The sequence below is a fragment of the Harmonia axyridis genome, chromosome 1, assembly GCF_914767665.1.
Source record: "Harmonia axyridis chromosome 1, icHarAxyr1.1, whole genome shotgun sequence".
Lineage (NCBI taxonomy): Eukaryota > Metazoa > Arthropoda > Insecta > Coleoptera > Coccinellidae > Harmonia > Harmonia axyridis.
The window spans coordinates 73,851,784-73,868,136 of NC_059501.1; the positions used below are offsets into that span (position 1 = coordinate 73,851,784).

A 16,353-nucleotide genomic window follows, 5' to 3' on the forward strand; every position below is an offset into this window, starting at 1 on the left:
TAAGAGTATGGCCTTCTCGAACATCAACCACAGCTTGACATCGCCTTTGAATTCTTTCGATCAGATTGTTGAAGTAGTCTTGCTTAATTTCTCTCCAGAATTGCAGTAAAAGCCGTCTGAGTTCTTGAAGCATATGCGGGGGTGGTTGGTGAGAATCTAAAGCTCTTTGCAGTCGATCTCAAGCGTGTTCAATGGGATTGAGGTCTGGCGACCGAAGGGTTGAAGCCAAATGCGGAATACCATGGATTTCCAGAGCTTCAATGACAATTTTCTCACGATGAGGTGGCGCATTATCGTCCAAAAACAAGAAATTTGGCTTGATAGCAGCATGAAACAATGGAATAATATTGTCAATAACTTGCTCTTTGTAAATTTGCGTATATCATCAAGCACCAACAATTCTGTATGTCCATTGAAACAAATACTTCCCTAACAGTAATTGTGTAATTGTAGCATCCCTGAACGATGAACTTCCTGAACCGATCTGCGATTTCTGGACAACAGTTCATTTTCGAACACGCTTACTATCCAAAAACATGGACGGTTTTTGGATGGTGAGCGTGTTCGCCTGTTCTGTGAACAATACAGCCCTCCATTGATGGTTTCAATTCACGTGGTCATTGGCCTATTCTGAACAAACTTTACTCATTTGGCAATCTTTTCTCAAAAATTCGACGTTATTCTTCAACATAGTCACTTTCAAGAGTGACTTCAATGCTCCTCTTACTTTTCAATACCTTTTCTGTAGAAACATTCGTCATTGCCTCCACTAGAGACAAATTTCTATCCCTCGAGCATTCTTTTGAGGTCTGAAAAAAGCCAGCAAATACTGGGGGCTAGATCTAGGCAATAAGCTTGGTTGACCATGATTTTCATCTATTGCTTACAAGAGCGTTATCAATAAACGAAACTCGTTTTTATCCATTTTGCAAACAACACCAAATGTAGCGTCACTCAACCTTCAATATCTAGGTTCAGATTATATGTTCCGAATATTGACACACATCTTTTGAAGTTTGGTACTAACAAGAAAAAAGGTGGTATAGCACTGGTTGTTCAATCTTTGCGCCAGAACTGGGACATACTGAGTGACGTGTTAAGGATGAAGAAATGTGGATAGACAAATTTACATTAGGTATCATTTGCAATTTAAAAAAATTAAAAGATTAATAAATTTTGCAAGGATGCATTTTTTCATTTGGAGGTTTCCATAATATCATGAAAACAGCAATTTGAACAACCATAGGTATTTAAGGAATCTCTTGACAGATTATGAGATCATTTCCGGCTCAAAATTCGAAAATTACAGAAATCGTGGCAAATGATAGAGCCATCTGTTCGGGAAACTAGTGCTTGAAAAGGAAAAAACATAAAAATTGTAATCAAAAATGCGTTTAGGATAATGATACTACTGTCCAATACAATTTCGTTTTCACAATACCTTTATTTGAATTTGCAAATTCATTAGTCGGTTCAAAAGTTGTTACAAATAACCATGATTTGGATCTCCCATAAATAAGGAACTATTCTAGAGAATATTGAGATAATAATGAATCATGTTGTAAAGTTGTCTCTTCTGTGAACTATGACATCTGTCATAATCTGAAAAATTCTCCGTTGAAATTAACTCCAAACCAAAATGAACCCAAATTCTGAGTACAAGTGGAACATATAATGACTGAATTCATCGCTGTTCATTCAGATATCTGCTTAGGTATAGAAAGTAGTACTCACTATCTCACAAATCAAGAAACGAAAGAACAACCAAAAGGAAACAATCGACGAAATGAGGAGAGTCGATCTACATTCAAGTAAGATGTTTCGCAGCATCAATCAAAAAATTGGCCTAGTTAAAAGTAAAGTCCGCCTATCTAAAAAATTCAAGAAATTCAAACCATCTTCAGACTTATTTACTCCAATTGTGAGTTCGTTCAGTCCAACAACAAAACAAATTTTTTCGAGATATTCGAAACCTAAAATGATAGATCTCGCTAGATATTCCCCTAGAAGGAATGAGAAAAACCGAAAATTGAGTCAACTACCTACTAGAGAAATATCCCGCTGTATCGCAATAGAAAGTGCACCGCATTTGAAACTGAGAAGGCATCAGGCAAGAACAATCAAACCAAAACCGGACAAAGCATCAGAAGAAACCGCAAGACCACAATCAGCTCCTTCAGGAGTGTCGAATAACACCAGATTCGCAGAATATGTTATCAGCAGGAATCCAAGGTTTATGAAGGGTGGTCATTCTGAAACCAAGGCCTTGGAAAGTTCAAAAAAACTCTATGACATCGATTCTAAATTCCCTGATGCACCAAAACGTCGAGTGATACCTAAAACCCAGAAAAAAGGTAAGAAGAAACGAATCAATTCAACAATACTTATAGAAGGATTACCAGATACATTCTCGGTTAATTGTGACAGAAGGCTTGTAAATGACATCAACCCACAGCTATTCGGTAGTTTGCCTTCGTCGAGTACTCCCAACACTCCAGCAGATGGAGAAAAACAAATAAAGAATTATTTCACGAAAAAATCCACTAAAGCTAAGAAGAATCGATTGATGCTAGAAGAAAATGAGAGAGCTAAATATTTCATCTCAAAAATACCAGAAAAATCTCTATCGCGTCTGAAGAGGAAAAGTAGAACTCCGACATCATCGAACTCTCTCTTGAAACGTAACTCATCTTATATAAAAAATAGGAATTTATATTGTGAAACTAACGTTATTCTAGAGGAGAATCCTGAAGTTGAAACACCGGACTTCAACCGAGACTTGGCAAAACGTAAAACTGAAGAAATCAAAAAGAAATTTATCGGAGTAAGAATAAGAAAAGAATCCAAACTGGATAGGAAAACTAATGATCAACGAGAAGATTTTGAGTCCCAAAAATCCCCAGTGAATGAGTCAGATAATTCTTCTGTATCTTCTCGACCATACGATGAAAGTAAACCTTATCACCCGGAGTCTGTTGTATCTCCAAACGCTCAAGAAGAAAAGAAGCCCAAAAGATACTCAGAAGAAGAATATACTCGTATATTCAAGAAAATCCGAGATGATCTCGACCAAAACATTAATCTCCAAGAATATGTAATGGGATGTTGTAGTAAAAACGATGTGAAAGAATTCCACAAATCCCTAAGGAGAAGTTTCTTCACGGTGTTAGAAGACTCGCAGAACAATTCTTCGGTCTACGAAACATGCAAAAGTCATTTATCTGAGGATAATCTTTTTCGTGACAACTCAAAAAGCAGACAACCTCCACCAACCACACCAAACAACGAAGAAAACTGTAATAAAACAGAAGAAGATGAAACGTCTAGAGTTATTGCTGAGAAAAGATCCTCCCATCAAGAGAAAGACGAAGACTCAAGCTACGCAGAGAGAACACAAACCTCAACCCTTGCCAAAATATCCGAAAAACTGTCGACCGAGGAGAAGACAGATACCCTTCAAATAAGCCAACTATCATCAGTAGGAGATGTAAGCAAAGAAATCAAAGATGAGGCAGTTGTTGAATCTTGCCGTGAAAGCTTTATCGACCAATTATGCGGGATTAATGAATCTGATTTCATTTTGAATGGTGGCAATTGTGTGCCTCTACGTCACAAATCGAAGAAAACCCCTTCTATATCTGATACATACATAGATCAGTCTACCACTAGAGACGTACATTCGGCTGGAAGAAATGTAAAATGGAAAAACAATTACGAAACAAGAACGTCAAGAATTGAACCAGACACTGATTCGGGCAAGGCAGAACTGTGCAGAAAAGGCAAGCAGTTGATGCTTTCGGATTGCAGGTGGAAAAGCGTTCCGAGTCTGTCCCGAAGAAAAAGCTGCCCAAGCAATTGTAGTTCTGTAAACTCGAAAAAAAGAAAACTGTTAAACAAACGTGCTAACAACGTTTCTTCCGGTTCTAACGTTAGTGATTCTGTCGACTCAAACATGGAATTGCTGAGTGATGATTCAACCTACACTCCAAAGAAACGTCTTGTCACTAGGACCTCCAGAAAACATTACGTAGGTGCATCTAGAGGAGTTTCTGACACCTCTAGTATGACAGAGTCTGCCTCGGACCTCCTGGAAGAGAGTAGGCTTGCCTTGGAGAAACTGATGAAATGTCTTAATGGTCCAAGGTGTGTTTCTTCTGCTCGTAGCTCTTTCAACGATATCCTGAAAGATTTGGCCGAGCTGGAAAACGACGATACCTTCAAAAGGATGATCGATGAGAGGGTCGGACATAATTCTTCCTCCCTAGAGGTTGGTATCATTTGTAACCGCGTATCTATTATTTTCTTAAATTTATAAAACTATCAGGTAGCCAGAAAGATGTTCCTGACATTGGTTTCTTTTCCGATTCTTATAGTTCTAGAGTATCTGATTCTCACATACTTTGCGGTTGGTTGTGTTATTTTCTTTAGTTGAGCTTGAATTCCCGTGATTTTTTTTTTCATTGATGAATCAGGGGTAAGATGGAACAGAGCACTCTCATTCGATCTAGCTGGATCTAGTTTTAGTTTTTGTTCATGGTGTTATTGAATGAAGGCTTTTGTTATTAATATTATTATCGTTCTGAACAACTTTGATTTCGTTTCTGTCTGTCTGTCTGTTCCTGGACCGGTCTGTATGTCCTCAAACCCTTGTTAAGGCCCTTACTTCAATAATTCTCTTTTGTGATGTAATTTTTATTGGTGAGGGTATCATGTGAAAGCATCAGGCAGCAGCCTAATGGCAGATGTCACAGGTTAATTTTTCTGAATTTGAATTTGATTCCAATGACTAGTTTTCTAGACACAAGGTGTCGAAATTAGAAAATGGCATTTCTTTAAAGTAACATTTTTGGTAGAAAAACATCTTGAATGTAATACTTTTGCGGGACAAATATTGTTTACCCATAAGGTAACGAATTAGACTGGTTTTCAATAAAAATTATTGTTAGAAACAGGCTGAGTCCGAAATAATTCAAACTGAAATTCGTTCAGTTCATAATTTATATAATTGACATTTCAATTGTGTACTCGAACTAAGAGTAATGACAAAAAACTAGAAATTTTCACGGGCGACTTTTTCAATTACAGGGTGAATTATTAACTGAACAAATTTCATTTTGAATGGTTTTTGACACACCCCGTATCTTACAATAATTTTCATTAGAAACCAGTCTAAAATTATCACCTAATTGGAAAGCAATATTTTTAACATCAAAATTGTTCCATTCAAGATGTTTTTCTACGAGAAATGTTACTTCAAAGAAATTTTCCAACTTAGACACCCTCGAAAACTAGTCATGGGATTGAGTTGGAACCACAGACTTTCATGTGCAGGATGTCATATTCAGAAAAATTAATCAGCGACAATTTTTCCCTTGGGCTGCAGCCTGGTCCTTTCTGGGATATCCATATTTCACGTTAAACTGGCCGCTTTTAATGAAATTTGGTATGAATATTCAGACTGGATCGAAAGTGGCTCCAAAGAAGCAAACGTGAAATCCAGTTCATATACAGGGTGTTTCCTAAACATGCGGCAAAAATTCAGGGGGTTGTTCCTTGGACTATTTTAAGCATGTTTTGTCCTTGGATGATTTTTGAAAAACCTCTTTGTTTCGAAGATACAGGGCGAACAACATTTTTCATATTTTTAAAATTAATAATAGTTTAAATAAAAATGCGTACCGCACTGTGTTTACTAAGTAGGTACAATTTATTTTTAAATTTGTTTAACAACATTCCAATTACTAAAAACGGCCAGTTTTTTGACTAAAAATTGATAAGTGCAGATGGTGAAGGAATACAGATTAAACACGGTTTTCATTTGAATTCGTTTTGTGATGTATTAGCAATTTTTAGTCAAAAAACTGGCCGTTTTTAGTAATTGGAATGTTGTTAAACAAATTTAAAAATAAATTGTACCTACTTAGTAAACACAGTGCGGTACGCATTTTTATTTAAACTATTATTAATTTTAAAAATATGAAAAATCTTGTTCGCCCTGTATCTTCGAAACAAAGAGGTTTTTCAAAAATCATCAAAGGACAAAATATTCTTAGAATAGTCCAAGGAACAACCCCCTGAATTTTTGCCGCATGTTTAGGAAACACCCTGTACAATTTTTCAATTCGGAATTTATTTTCTACTTTTGAAAGAACTGTTCTGAACTTTTCTGGATGAGCTATTTTCCCAAATCATTAATTTTGCATTATTCGCTCATACAGACCCTAATTTCTTGTCAAATTGAAAGATTCCACTCAGTTTCAAATTGATTATAATAATGATTTTAACCTTCTGAGATTTTCATCTCACTTGTGGGTGTACTTCAATTTTCCTTCTAAATTTCAAGTTGACATATATTGTAGAAGAGCTGTATAATTTCTGTCAGTTACTGAGTGATGAGTTTCCCTAATTACTAATATTCAGCTAGCTTCTGTTTGATGGGTAGTTCTGTTCAATTATAGATGTAACCCACAAGTACTTAAAGCATGCCAATTTGAGCAAGCTATGCTAAGAATTTTATTGGTTTATAATAAGCATATTTATGCAATTTGATTCGAAAACCACATCATGTCCTGGTTACCTGATATTAATGCTGATGTCCATTTAGCTACTTGTTGTTCGTGGATAGTCTATGATCACTGGCTTGTATCGATTTTTTCAACTACTGAAAAGTATTATGGAAATAGCAATGATTTTATTGATGATTCCATATATATTCTGAAGAATAAATTATAGTCGCTGTATCAAAACATCGATATATGACATTGAGCATAACCACTCATGCTATCTCGGTAATTCTATCAGTTGTCATCTGAATTCAGTAAAAGTATTCACTTTCCATCGATGCATACCAATTGCAAACTGCGTCGAGAAAGGTTGGTTTTTCCTCATTTCTGGGTATTCTCTTAGGTGATGCTGATGATTTTGAAACTTCTTTCAGTCTATGAAGAAGGATAACTGCCCACGAAACACAGAAGATATCGATGGACAGACTGATGATACACTTTTTCTTAGGATTCCAAGCACAGAAATAAATTCACTCAAGATGGATTGTCTGGATAATAAACCTCCATCTTCTACCGTCGTCTACTTCAAGTCACCGTCGGGATCTTATCGTCTATCTAGAGAAAGCTTACCAGATAAATTTGACAACATTATTACTTGTGATGCTGGTGTACAGTAGCCGACCGATTTGTTTGACGTTTGACGATTAAATTATGTTATTACTTGAAACTTTCAGTCTGTAGTCTTTGTTTTCGAAATAAACCCTTTAAGTTCCATCAGCTGTTAAGTTTAAGTTAAAGTGTTCATCAAGGTCTTAGCTATTTGTTTCTGCAATTATTATTCAATACTCTACTGTCTTTCAGGCTGAAATCGTTGCAATATGCATGGAAACGAAGCTACACCTTTTCCAATTGTAATTCAGAAAGGCAAATTGAATTTCAGAACATGGAAGTTGTAAATCAGAATAGGAAGTTGATATTCAGAAACGGTAATTTATTTCTCAGAAAAGCAATATGTATATTTTCATTTCAGAAAATATAAATTGGAATTGAGATTGAGATTTGATAGTTTGGAATTCAGAAATAAGAAACTGTAATTCAGAATTGGTAACATGTATTTCGGAATTCAAAAAAATGAGAAACCATATCTATTATTATTATTATTACTAAAGGTGAAAAGGTTATCGAGGGTCAAATTATCAAGCAAGGAAAAAGAATATTGGACATGCCCTCAGGAGAAGTGTTAACCGTAGACACGTCTTTCGGGCTTTCGGCCCTCATCAGTACGGTTAAAAAATGTTAGATGAGCAACACTTGAAGGAAAACAACAAACAAACGGAGTCCTTAACAGAAGCCAGCCGTCCAATTGTGGTTTCCGCAGGAAGACCCAATGGGTTTTCGGGCAACAACCAACATCACCACGTGGGAAGCTATAGCTACCTGCGTGAAAACCTAGTCCTGTTAAAGATATGTGAAAAGATTATCGAGGATCAAATAATAAGGCAAGGAAAAAGAATATTGGACATGCCCTCAGGAGAAGTGTTAACCGTAGACAGGTATTTCGGCCTTTCGACCCTCATAAATACGGTGAAAAAATGTTAGATGAGCAACACTTGAAGGAAAACAATAAACAAGCAGAGTTTGTTTGTTGTTTGTTTGTCTAACAAAAAGGCTCAGGACTAAAAAGTGTTAACCTTGATGCCCTTTTCGCAGGCTCATAAGTTTTTTTGTTTCCTTCAATACCACAATGCCCCGATAGTCATATCTATGTATGTCATAACCTGTGATGCATATTGTACTGGTATCACACATTTGGAACTGTTCTGAATTACATATTACATCATCTGAAATTGAATTGAGACCCTCTTAAATTTTCCTTTTCTGAAAAATAATTAACTGTTTCTGAAATTCAATTCACTATTCTGAATTACAACTTTGTTTTACTGAATTCAGATTTCATAATCTTAATTTCAATTTCGTTTTTCTGAAATTAATTCAACTATTCTGAAATCCAATTTTTCGTTTCTAAATTATACACTTCAATTCTGAAATTCATGTCCTTTTTTCTGAAATTGAACTTCGATTACCTGAACTACAATTGGAGAAGGTGTAGACATACATTTTGATAGCCAAGCTGCTGGAAAAGTAATGAGCTTCCATGTATTTGGAGTGCTGATGAAAAATTCAAAAATCAGGCAAGAAAAACAAGGTATTTTATCAGAGCTCCTGATCATTAGGGAACTAGGGATTGAAAGGAAACATATAGGCCAAAAATGGAGCACGAACGCTTCTCAATAGCCTTGGATCTTTGTAATAGGCAAGAGTTTCAATATAGGAAAATACCTCTTTCAGAAATGAATCATTCGATAAGAACATCGATATTGTAAGATCCAAAATGTATTATAGCCTGAATAATTCAAAGTCATTATTTGAACGATATGACTTTGGAAACATAACTACAATTAAATATTAATTGTTTCTGTTTTCGCTAGTGGAAATGCATCAAGAAATCAAAATAAAAAGATAATTATACTATATTTTGAAAAAATTGGACATTATTAATTATATATTGTAAGATATTCAGGCTTCGTAACAATGTATGTGTTTTATTTGATTTTACAAGCCTCAAGCGCTGATTGAATGCACTTTTATTATGTTTCCGTTGTAACCAGACAAATTTCAACAGACCTTGGTCTCGTTTTGGCTATAAAATTTTGTTTTTCGTGCACATATCATAAAATCTACCTTGAACAATAGGAAAAAATAATAATTGCCACGATTTCAGCTTGTGCCGTGAGAGAGTCGGGATAGAAATATATCAATTCTAATCAAAAAATTTTAAAATCTGACCATAAGAAAACAGAAGACAAGAACAAAAATGAGCACTTGAGAGCAAAATGATCATTCTAAATGGGAATAAAACTTTTTACATTTTTTAACAAAAGAACATCTATTACCAATTATTAAATAATACTTTCAACAACATGGAATATACAAACACAAGTGTAGAAATCTCCATTTTTTTAGATAATAAAGTGATATAAGCAAATAGGTAATACATTCTCCGAAAAAGTCTCCGCATTTTTCTCCTTGCAATAATCCATAAATTGTTTATAATTTCCTTTTTATTTTATCCGAGACAAATTTGAATCAATATTTTTGGCCACCTTCCTTATTTCTAGAGAAGTGAGTAATTCTAAGTCGCTATCACGGTCCTAAATATAAATATACCGATATTTTCCATGAATCTGGCAGAAATCTCATACTATGTCAAACTATAATTATTATCAAGATGCATCAAAGTAGTAGATTGACTTTCATAGTTGCTCGCTACGCAGTATAAACTATCAGCCGCGGTAGTCAATCTACTACTTTGCTGTCTATCAAAACAAATAACTATTATCACTGTTCCTCTCATTAGATATCTTCTCTATTTAGAGGTATCCTTGCCAATGCTGTACATTGGGGTTTAATACAACTCTAGAACTCCAGAAGCAAGCACAGAAATTGACCTGTTTCCAAGTTTTCCTCTTGAAACTTCATGAATAGCTCTTGAATCGATATTTACCAAAGTTTGAAAAAATTCTAATTAGGTTTATTATTTTGCAGGAATGTTCTCCAGAAGACGAAAGAGCTGGGGCTCCATTCATTAGGTCTCTGTGTAATCAATTCAGTCAGAAGAAATTATCCACCCAATGAGGGAGCTCATATTGCATTACGTGAGTAAAATTTGTTTTTTTTACTGACATCATTAACTTTGCCTGTTTCGAAGCAAGTATTTGAATAGCAAATTTTCATTTCGATCTAAAGACGAAAACAAATTCGGACTGCCATATTTCTGGAAAATCTGATTTTGCCAAAGAACTTCATCGTTTGAACCCCTTTACGGCTCAAATTCCGAAAAAAATTTAAAAATACTGACGGTGTCCAGTGGTTAGTGTATTCTTTCTTCCCAGTTTTGTAGATTAGAATTCCAAGTCGTTGAATTCCTGCTTTTAATCGAGCAAACAATTACCTACTGCTCTATACGATGCAGGCCACTTTGATATTCAGAAATCGGAGATCTCGGGCAACCATATGTTCTACGAATAAGTACAACACAAATATAAAGAATTTGATACAGTGGAAAACAGACCACGTAGTGTATGTCTTCGGGTGTCTGGCAAAAGTTAGGTTCGTTATTTGGTGCAATATGCACGCTGACACAATACAGCTTCAGCTCTCAGTCATTGCTTATATTATAAATACCTTGGTATGAAACTGACGTATGATGGAACTCTTAAACCGGTCTTTTTACGCCATTCATCGTCTAAAACACTCACTACCCATGGATGCATTAATAAATATATACTACGGTATGGTAAACTGTCACCTTTGTTATAATATAGTTTTATGGGGAGGGTCTTCTGGTAGCGACCGAGTTTTCATTGCCCAGAAGAAAATAATTAGATTAATTTTCAATCTGCGTCCTCAAGAGTCCTGTAGACCGACATTTAAGAATTTTGGAATCCTGACATTTCCATCTCTTTACATCTTGAACTGTCTCCTGCATGTAAAATGTAACATTAATAACCTAATGAAATGTTCTGACTTTCACGAATATCAGACAAGACATAGTAGCATCGTCTGCATACCACGACATAACACAAGTAAATATGAGACCTCGCCTACTTTTGCGGGAATCAAGTTTTACAATCATCTTCCAAACGAGCTGAAATCGCTAGATATCAAAACTTTCAAAAAAAAGATCAGATGTATATTAGCTGATAAATGCTTTTACAGCACTCAGGAGTTTCTTTCTGACTCATTGATTTAATCCTCTATATTGTTTCTTAATGTCAAATTTTGCATCTCAAAGTTTGTAACTATGCTATTTTTTTTTTCCTGATGTTGACTTGTCCTATACATTATTCTGTGTCTTAGGGATCAATAAAGAATTGAATTGAATTGAATTGAATTGATGCATCTATAAAAGAATTATAAATGCAGGGAAGGAAGGCGTTACCCATGATGAAACTACTGAAGAGCATAATTACATATTGGAGCGAGACCTGGCAAATGAAGAAAATATCCGAAAATATGTTGCTAGCAACAGAGATCGATTTCTGGAGGAGATCAACGGGCATATTTAAGAGGTATCGTGTGCAAAATGAAAGTATTCGAGAAATAATTAGATCTAAACATACAATAAAACAAACCATTGATATGGTATAAACACGTGCAGATGATAGCTGATGACAGATTGCCCAAATAGATTTCAACATACACACCACAGGGCGGAAGGAAGAGAGAAAGACCGAGGAAAAAATGAAGAGCAGGCATTAACAAAGAGATGGAAAACGAGAGATACCAGCGAATCTGAGGTTGAATAGACCACAAACATCAGATACCTCATCAGAATGTTCTGAGTACAAAAAACAAAACAGTTTCAAGGTCGTGTAACCTACGAGAACCGTCTATGTTAGAGGATTAGTAGTCTGTGGCCCCAACTCTACTTCCAAGACAGAGTGCAGCTCGTCTCCAGTGGCGGCGAGAGCACAGGGGTTGGTTATTGCAGCAGTGGAGATTGATGTTATTTACAGACGATATCAGAAACTGCTGAGTTTTGACAATTGGCAAGATGACTGGATAGAACCAGGTCGACAACAGCGTCTTAATTTTGTTTAACCGCAGTATTCCAATTTTCCAATGCTACATCACATCACGCAAGAAGGGTTTGCGATACACTTAAAGCAAAACATTGGCTAGTTTTTCGTTTTCAAAGTATCTCAGCTTATAGAAATTGGTCCTTTCACAAAAACTGATTCAGAAAACAATATTCATATTTTGTTTTTCTCAACAAAACATGTCTTGAACAAGATTGTGTGGGCTCCAAGACGTTGTGTATAGTTTCACTGGCTGCATTCCACCGCATAAAAAGATGTTTGCGTTTTCTGAATAAAAATAACGCAACACCTCGATCACTTAAGATTCATTCATTTCCAATCGGCCAGAAAATGTCCACAGACCGGTTCTCGCAGCAACTCTTCCTTGTTTTATCTCAACCTCTTTCTGTTTCTGTTGATTTCGCTCGACCATATGAATCGTCTAACGCGATTTCCCTCTTCGAACTGTTTCCTACGCAAACGAAGGTAGGTACGTCATCCGCGGTTTAAACCGGTGTAAAATCGAATTTGTTGGTTGACTTCGACAGTCTGTTTTAAGTAATAGATTTATCTATCGTTGCACAAACACGGACCAGCGGTGAAACCTTTGTTCTTCCTCGCAAGGTCACAAAATCCAATTACGGCGACTTGGTTTTTCGCCTTCCATCGCCAGTGTTCTACTGCTTGACGTTCAGCGTTTACGTTTGCTTTCAGTCAATGGCATGTTCAGTGATTCACCTCGATCAAGTAGGCAGCGCCAATCGGACGGGCGTTGAGTGTGCGCCCAGTTGAGGTTATGTTGTTGTAGGAAGTGTCCGAGGTCTACTACGAGAGTGAGTTCCTGCACGCAAACGTGATTGTTTTTGTATTTTTGAAATTTCGAAAGTGTTGGTGGTTAGAATTGTGAGTTTGGAATTAATTAGTTCTATTTTTATATGGATAACATCATCGTTTTCGTTCATAACGTCTTTATTCGGCTTGGTAACGGCTAAACAAATTAGATAAGAATATAATCGCACATTGATTCAGGTCGATAAGTTATTGATAATGGTACCTAGTGAGATATGGATAATTGTGCTCATTCGGAGACTACTATCAAGTGCACAGCATCTAAATCGATGAGGATTATTAATCCATTGAAAATGCAGCCAAATTTAATCGATTTTTAATCAGGTGTTCTCGATGTCTCCGCTTAACTCGTACTTTACAATTGACAGATCTATTTAATATATTAATGGGATTATAATTCGAATACTTTGACGAATTGTACATCTGGCAACCTCGTATCAAAATTTCAATAGTTACTACAATAGTCGTCATAGAATTTTAATCTTCGTATTGGAGGTTATGTTTATATTATTCGATATGATGGATTAATCAGAAATAATGTGATTATTGTTCAATATTATCAAATACGATCCTTCCTAGAACTGTGCAACAACACGAATATCTTCAGAAAACCTGTTGCTTTGTTATTAAACATTTTTTTTCTACAACAATACTATCTGGTTGATAAATTTACATTGCTCTCAATAAGAACTGATCGATATTATTATTATCTGTTAGATACACAGAATAGGTATCATCAATGGTACTGACAGATCACCAGTGTCAGTATATCCGTGAAATAAGAGCAGTTATATTATTAAAAGCAATTCAATATATTTTAATAATTAAGAGCTTGGACAATCTTGAACAGAAAAATAATCCTTTCATCACATAGTTCAGTGAGAAATTATAATAAAATGTGAGTCTTTGACTTATATATATATATATGTTTTAATAAAACATTCTTGAGGTCAAAAAGAACAATTATTTCCTTCACTATTTTTTCCGATTCATAATGAGCTATGCCTCCCCTGAAAACCTGCACACTAAAGATACAAGATTTTAACCTTAGAAATGAGCTCATTTGAATATTAGAAAAACCAGCATAAACTCACCTTTTTCAATTCATTTGTTGAACGAAGTAGTATTCAAAATACAACGATTGAGTTACCACAATTTCGTTGACGATAAAAATTGAATATTCTTCTGTGGATTTCTATTTCATTTTCTATAATAATAAGGAATTCAGCTTGCTACTAGCCATGCTATCTTTTTCTAATTGTTTATTTCATTTCGTACAAGAGTTACCTGTTTAACTTTTCATATTCAAAAATAAATGACATTAATCTGTGAACGTTCAAACTTAGAACGTTGCCAAATTGACAAACACAGAGCACCCTTAGATATTATTGCAATTAAAAAATCCTGTGCTTCAATGCTTAAATTTTAGACGTGACAACTTAGCAAATATTCATTTCTGTGCGTCTTTTCAACAGGGTTGTATTGAGCCAAAGTACCCAATTCACCGATCTTTCTTTTAACAAATTACTTGAGAAAGCGCTATATACGGGCAAATATGAGGAATACTTTTTTTTCAGAATGGTCTAATATTCATAAATGAGCGTACAACTTATTTTTAAGTGTTGAATTCTTCGAATTTCTGGTATTTTATGGAATATAATTTTAATAATGAAGAAACTGGAAGATGTGAATGAAAGTTTGTGTTCGGAGAAGATACATCACATCAATGAAAAACTATAATCCGAAAATCATTTCCCTCGATAAACAATTTGCGAGATATAAATGGAAATACAATTTTTTTAATAGATTTTCAACAACCTATATCTTTTCAACTGAGCCGAATCGGAAAAATGGTAAAAAGGGAAATAAGTTTTTTTCCACCTCAGGAATCTTTCGTTGAAATATATGTATGAGTCAAAAACTCACCCTGTGTAGTGTGTAGATTGTTTCCAAATTGATGCAAAAGATTTTGAAGGGTATTTCTTCAAAAATATAAGATGGATTATTCTCATTTGATGCCATCTGGAAATTGTAAAATATTTGAATATCAAGAATATCTCATTTAATTTGTGGGAGTGTGGTAGTGAATTTATCAAGCGAGAACCTGTCTGATGTTAGTTAATGTTAAATCTTTGAAATTATGTATATTATATATTATCTGTATTGTATCAACCAAATAACTTTATTGTAGGTGCCTACTTAAGTTTGAAGAGTATCTAACAACTAATAAATCAAATTACGGTTTCCAAATTGATTGAAAAAAAATTCTTCAGCCATATCTATGGAATTCTTAGTCGGATTTTGCCATTAACTCACTAGTTTAACCTATGTTATGTAAAATGGAATACCTGAATTTGACGTAATATTCACAAGGAACGAATGACATGCTTCAACCGCAAGTACCAAACAATGATCAAATTTCCCAACTATAAATAGTGCGATTTTCTTTTATATCTAGTAATTGGCCAATTTCCGATATCTACCTACTTATTTCTAGTGTAAAATTAGTAGTGTTTTATCTAACATTAGCGTTTATTTGTAAAATAACTTCTGCGTGTTATGATATTAAAAAATTTACATTACTCCCATTAATGTTTTTTTGGGCCATCTCTCTATTTTCTTCACTTCACCAGTTTCAAGTGAGTACCTAGGATTCATTTCCGTTAGATGAGGAAACGTTCTTTGTATCTCGTCGGAGTGAACCGGATGTCGTCAGTGTAGAATTATAAATAAATTTCCATTGGTGCATCGAACTTTGTCCAACATTGGATGAATTGGGTTTTAATTAGGTAGATACCAAACAAACGTCATCAGCGAGAACGGTTGAAACGATGAGTCACGTAATTTGTTGATTGTTTATTCCATTTGCCGCAGTCGAGGTGTATAACAAATTTTGGTCAAATATTTGGAATAACTAACTTTTGTAATTGAGAGAAATTATTAGAATTTTTGGTGAAAATCACTCTATTTTTCCAATATTCATATGGAAAATGTGTAATTGAAAAAAATAATTTTTTTTCGTAAGATACCATTTCTGGCTCGAAATTCGTACGGCCATATTGACAAAATGATATTCGGGAAACAAGCACTAGGAAAAAGTTGGAAAAAATCATTTAGAAAACCTTTTTTTCGTTCACTTTATCGGTTGATTCTTTAGATTGAACTTCAGTAGTTTTTGAAAACTCTATGATATGAAGATTGCATCCCGTAAATTAATTCTTCCGAATAATTCATTTGAAGTATCTCCACATGTGCGCACGATGTAGGTACTATCCGATAATTACAAGAAACAGCTTTTATAATTGCAATGTCATTAAGCTTTCATTGAAATGTTTACTGTATGAGGAATTCTTTTAGAA

At 34.9% G+C, this 16,353-nt stretch overlaps 2 protein-coding genes across 4 annotated transcripts in view; both read left to right on the top strand.

Annotated features, from left to right (window-relative positions):
* Positions 1-16,353, top strand: part of LOC123671259 (protein GDAP2 homolog) — a 93,927-nt gene that overhangs the window by 30,684 nt on the left and 46,890 nt on the right. For both annotated transcript variants that reach the window (XM_045605005.1, XM_045605006.1), the window contains exon 5: positions 10,110-10,219. In XM_045605005.1, coding sequence (XP_045460961.1) covers positions 10,110-10,219 — 110 coding nt within the window. The remainder of the gene's footprint in view (positions 1-10,109; positions 10,220-16,353) is intronic.
* Positions 1,114-7,277, top strand: LOC123671258. 2 transcript variants are annotated; one of them, XM_045605004.1, is made up of 2 exons: positions 1,114-4,267; positions 6,907-7,277. In XM_045605004.1, the coding sequence occupies exons 1-2, from the start codon at positions 1,787-1,789 to the stop codon at positions 6,952-6,954; spliced, it is 2,529 nt and encodes an 842-aa protein (XP_045460960.1). In that variant the 5' UTR covers positions 1,114-1,786; the 3' UTR covers positions 6,955-7,277. The 2 variants fall into 2 exon arrangements, with proteins under 2 accessions (XP_045460960.1, XP_045460959.1); XM_045605003.1 differs by having other exon boundaries at positions 6,938-7,277.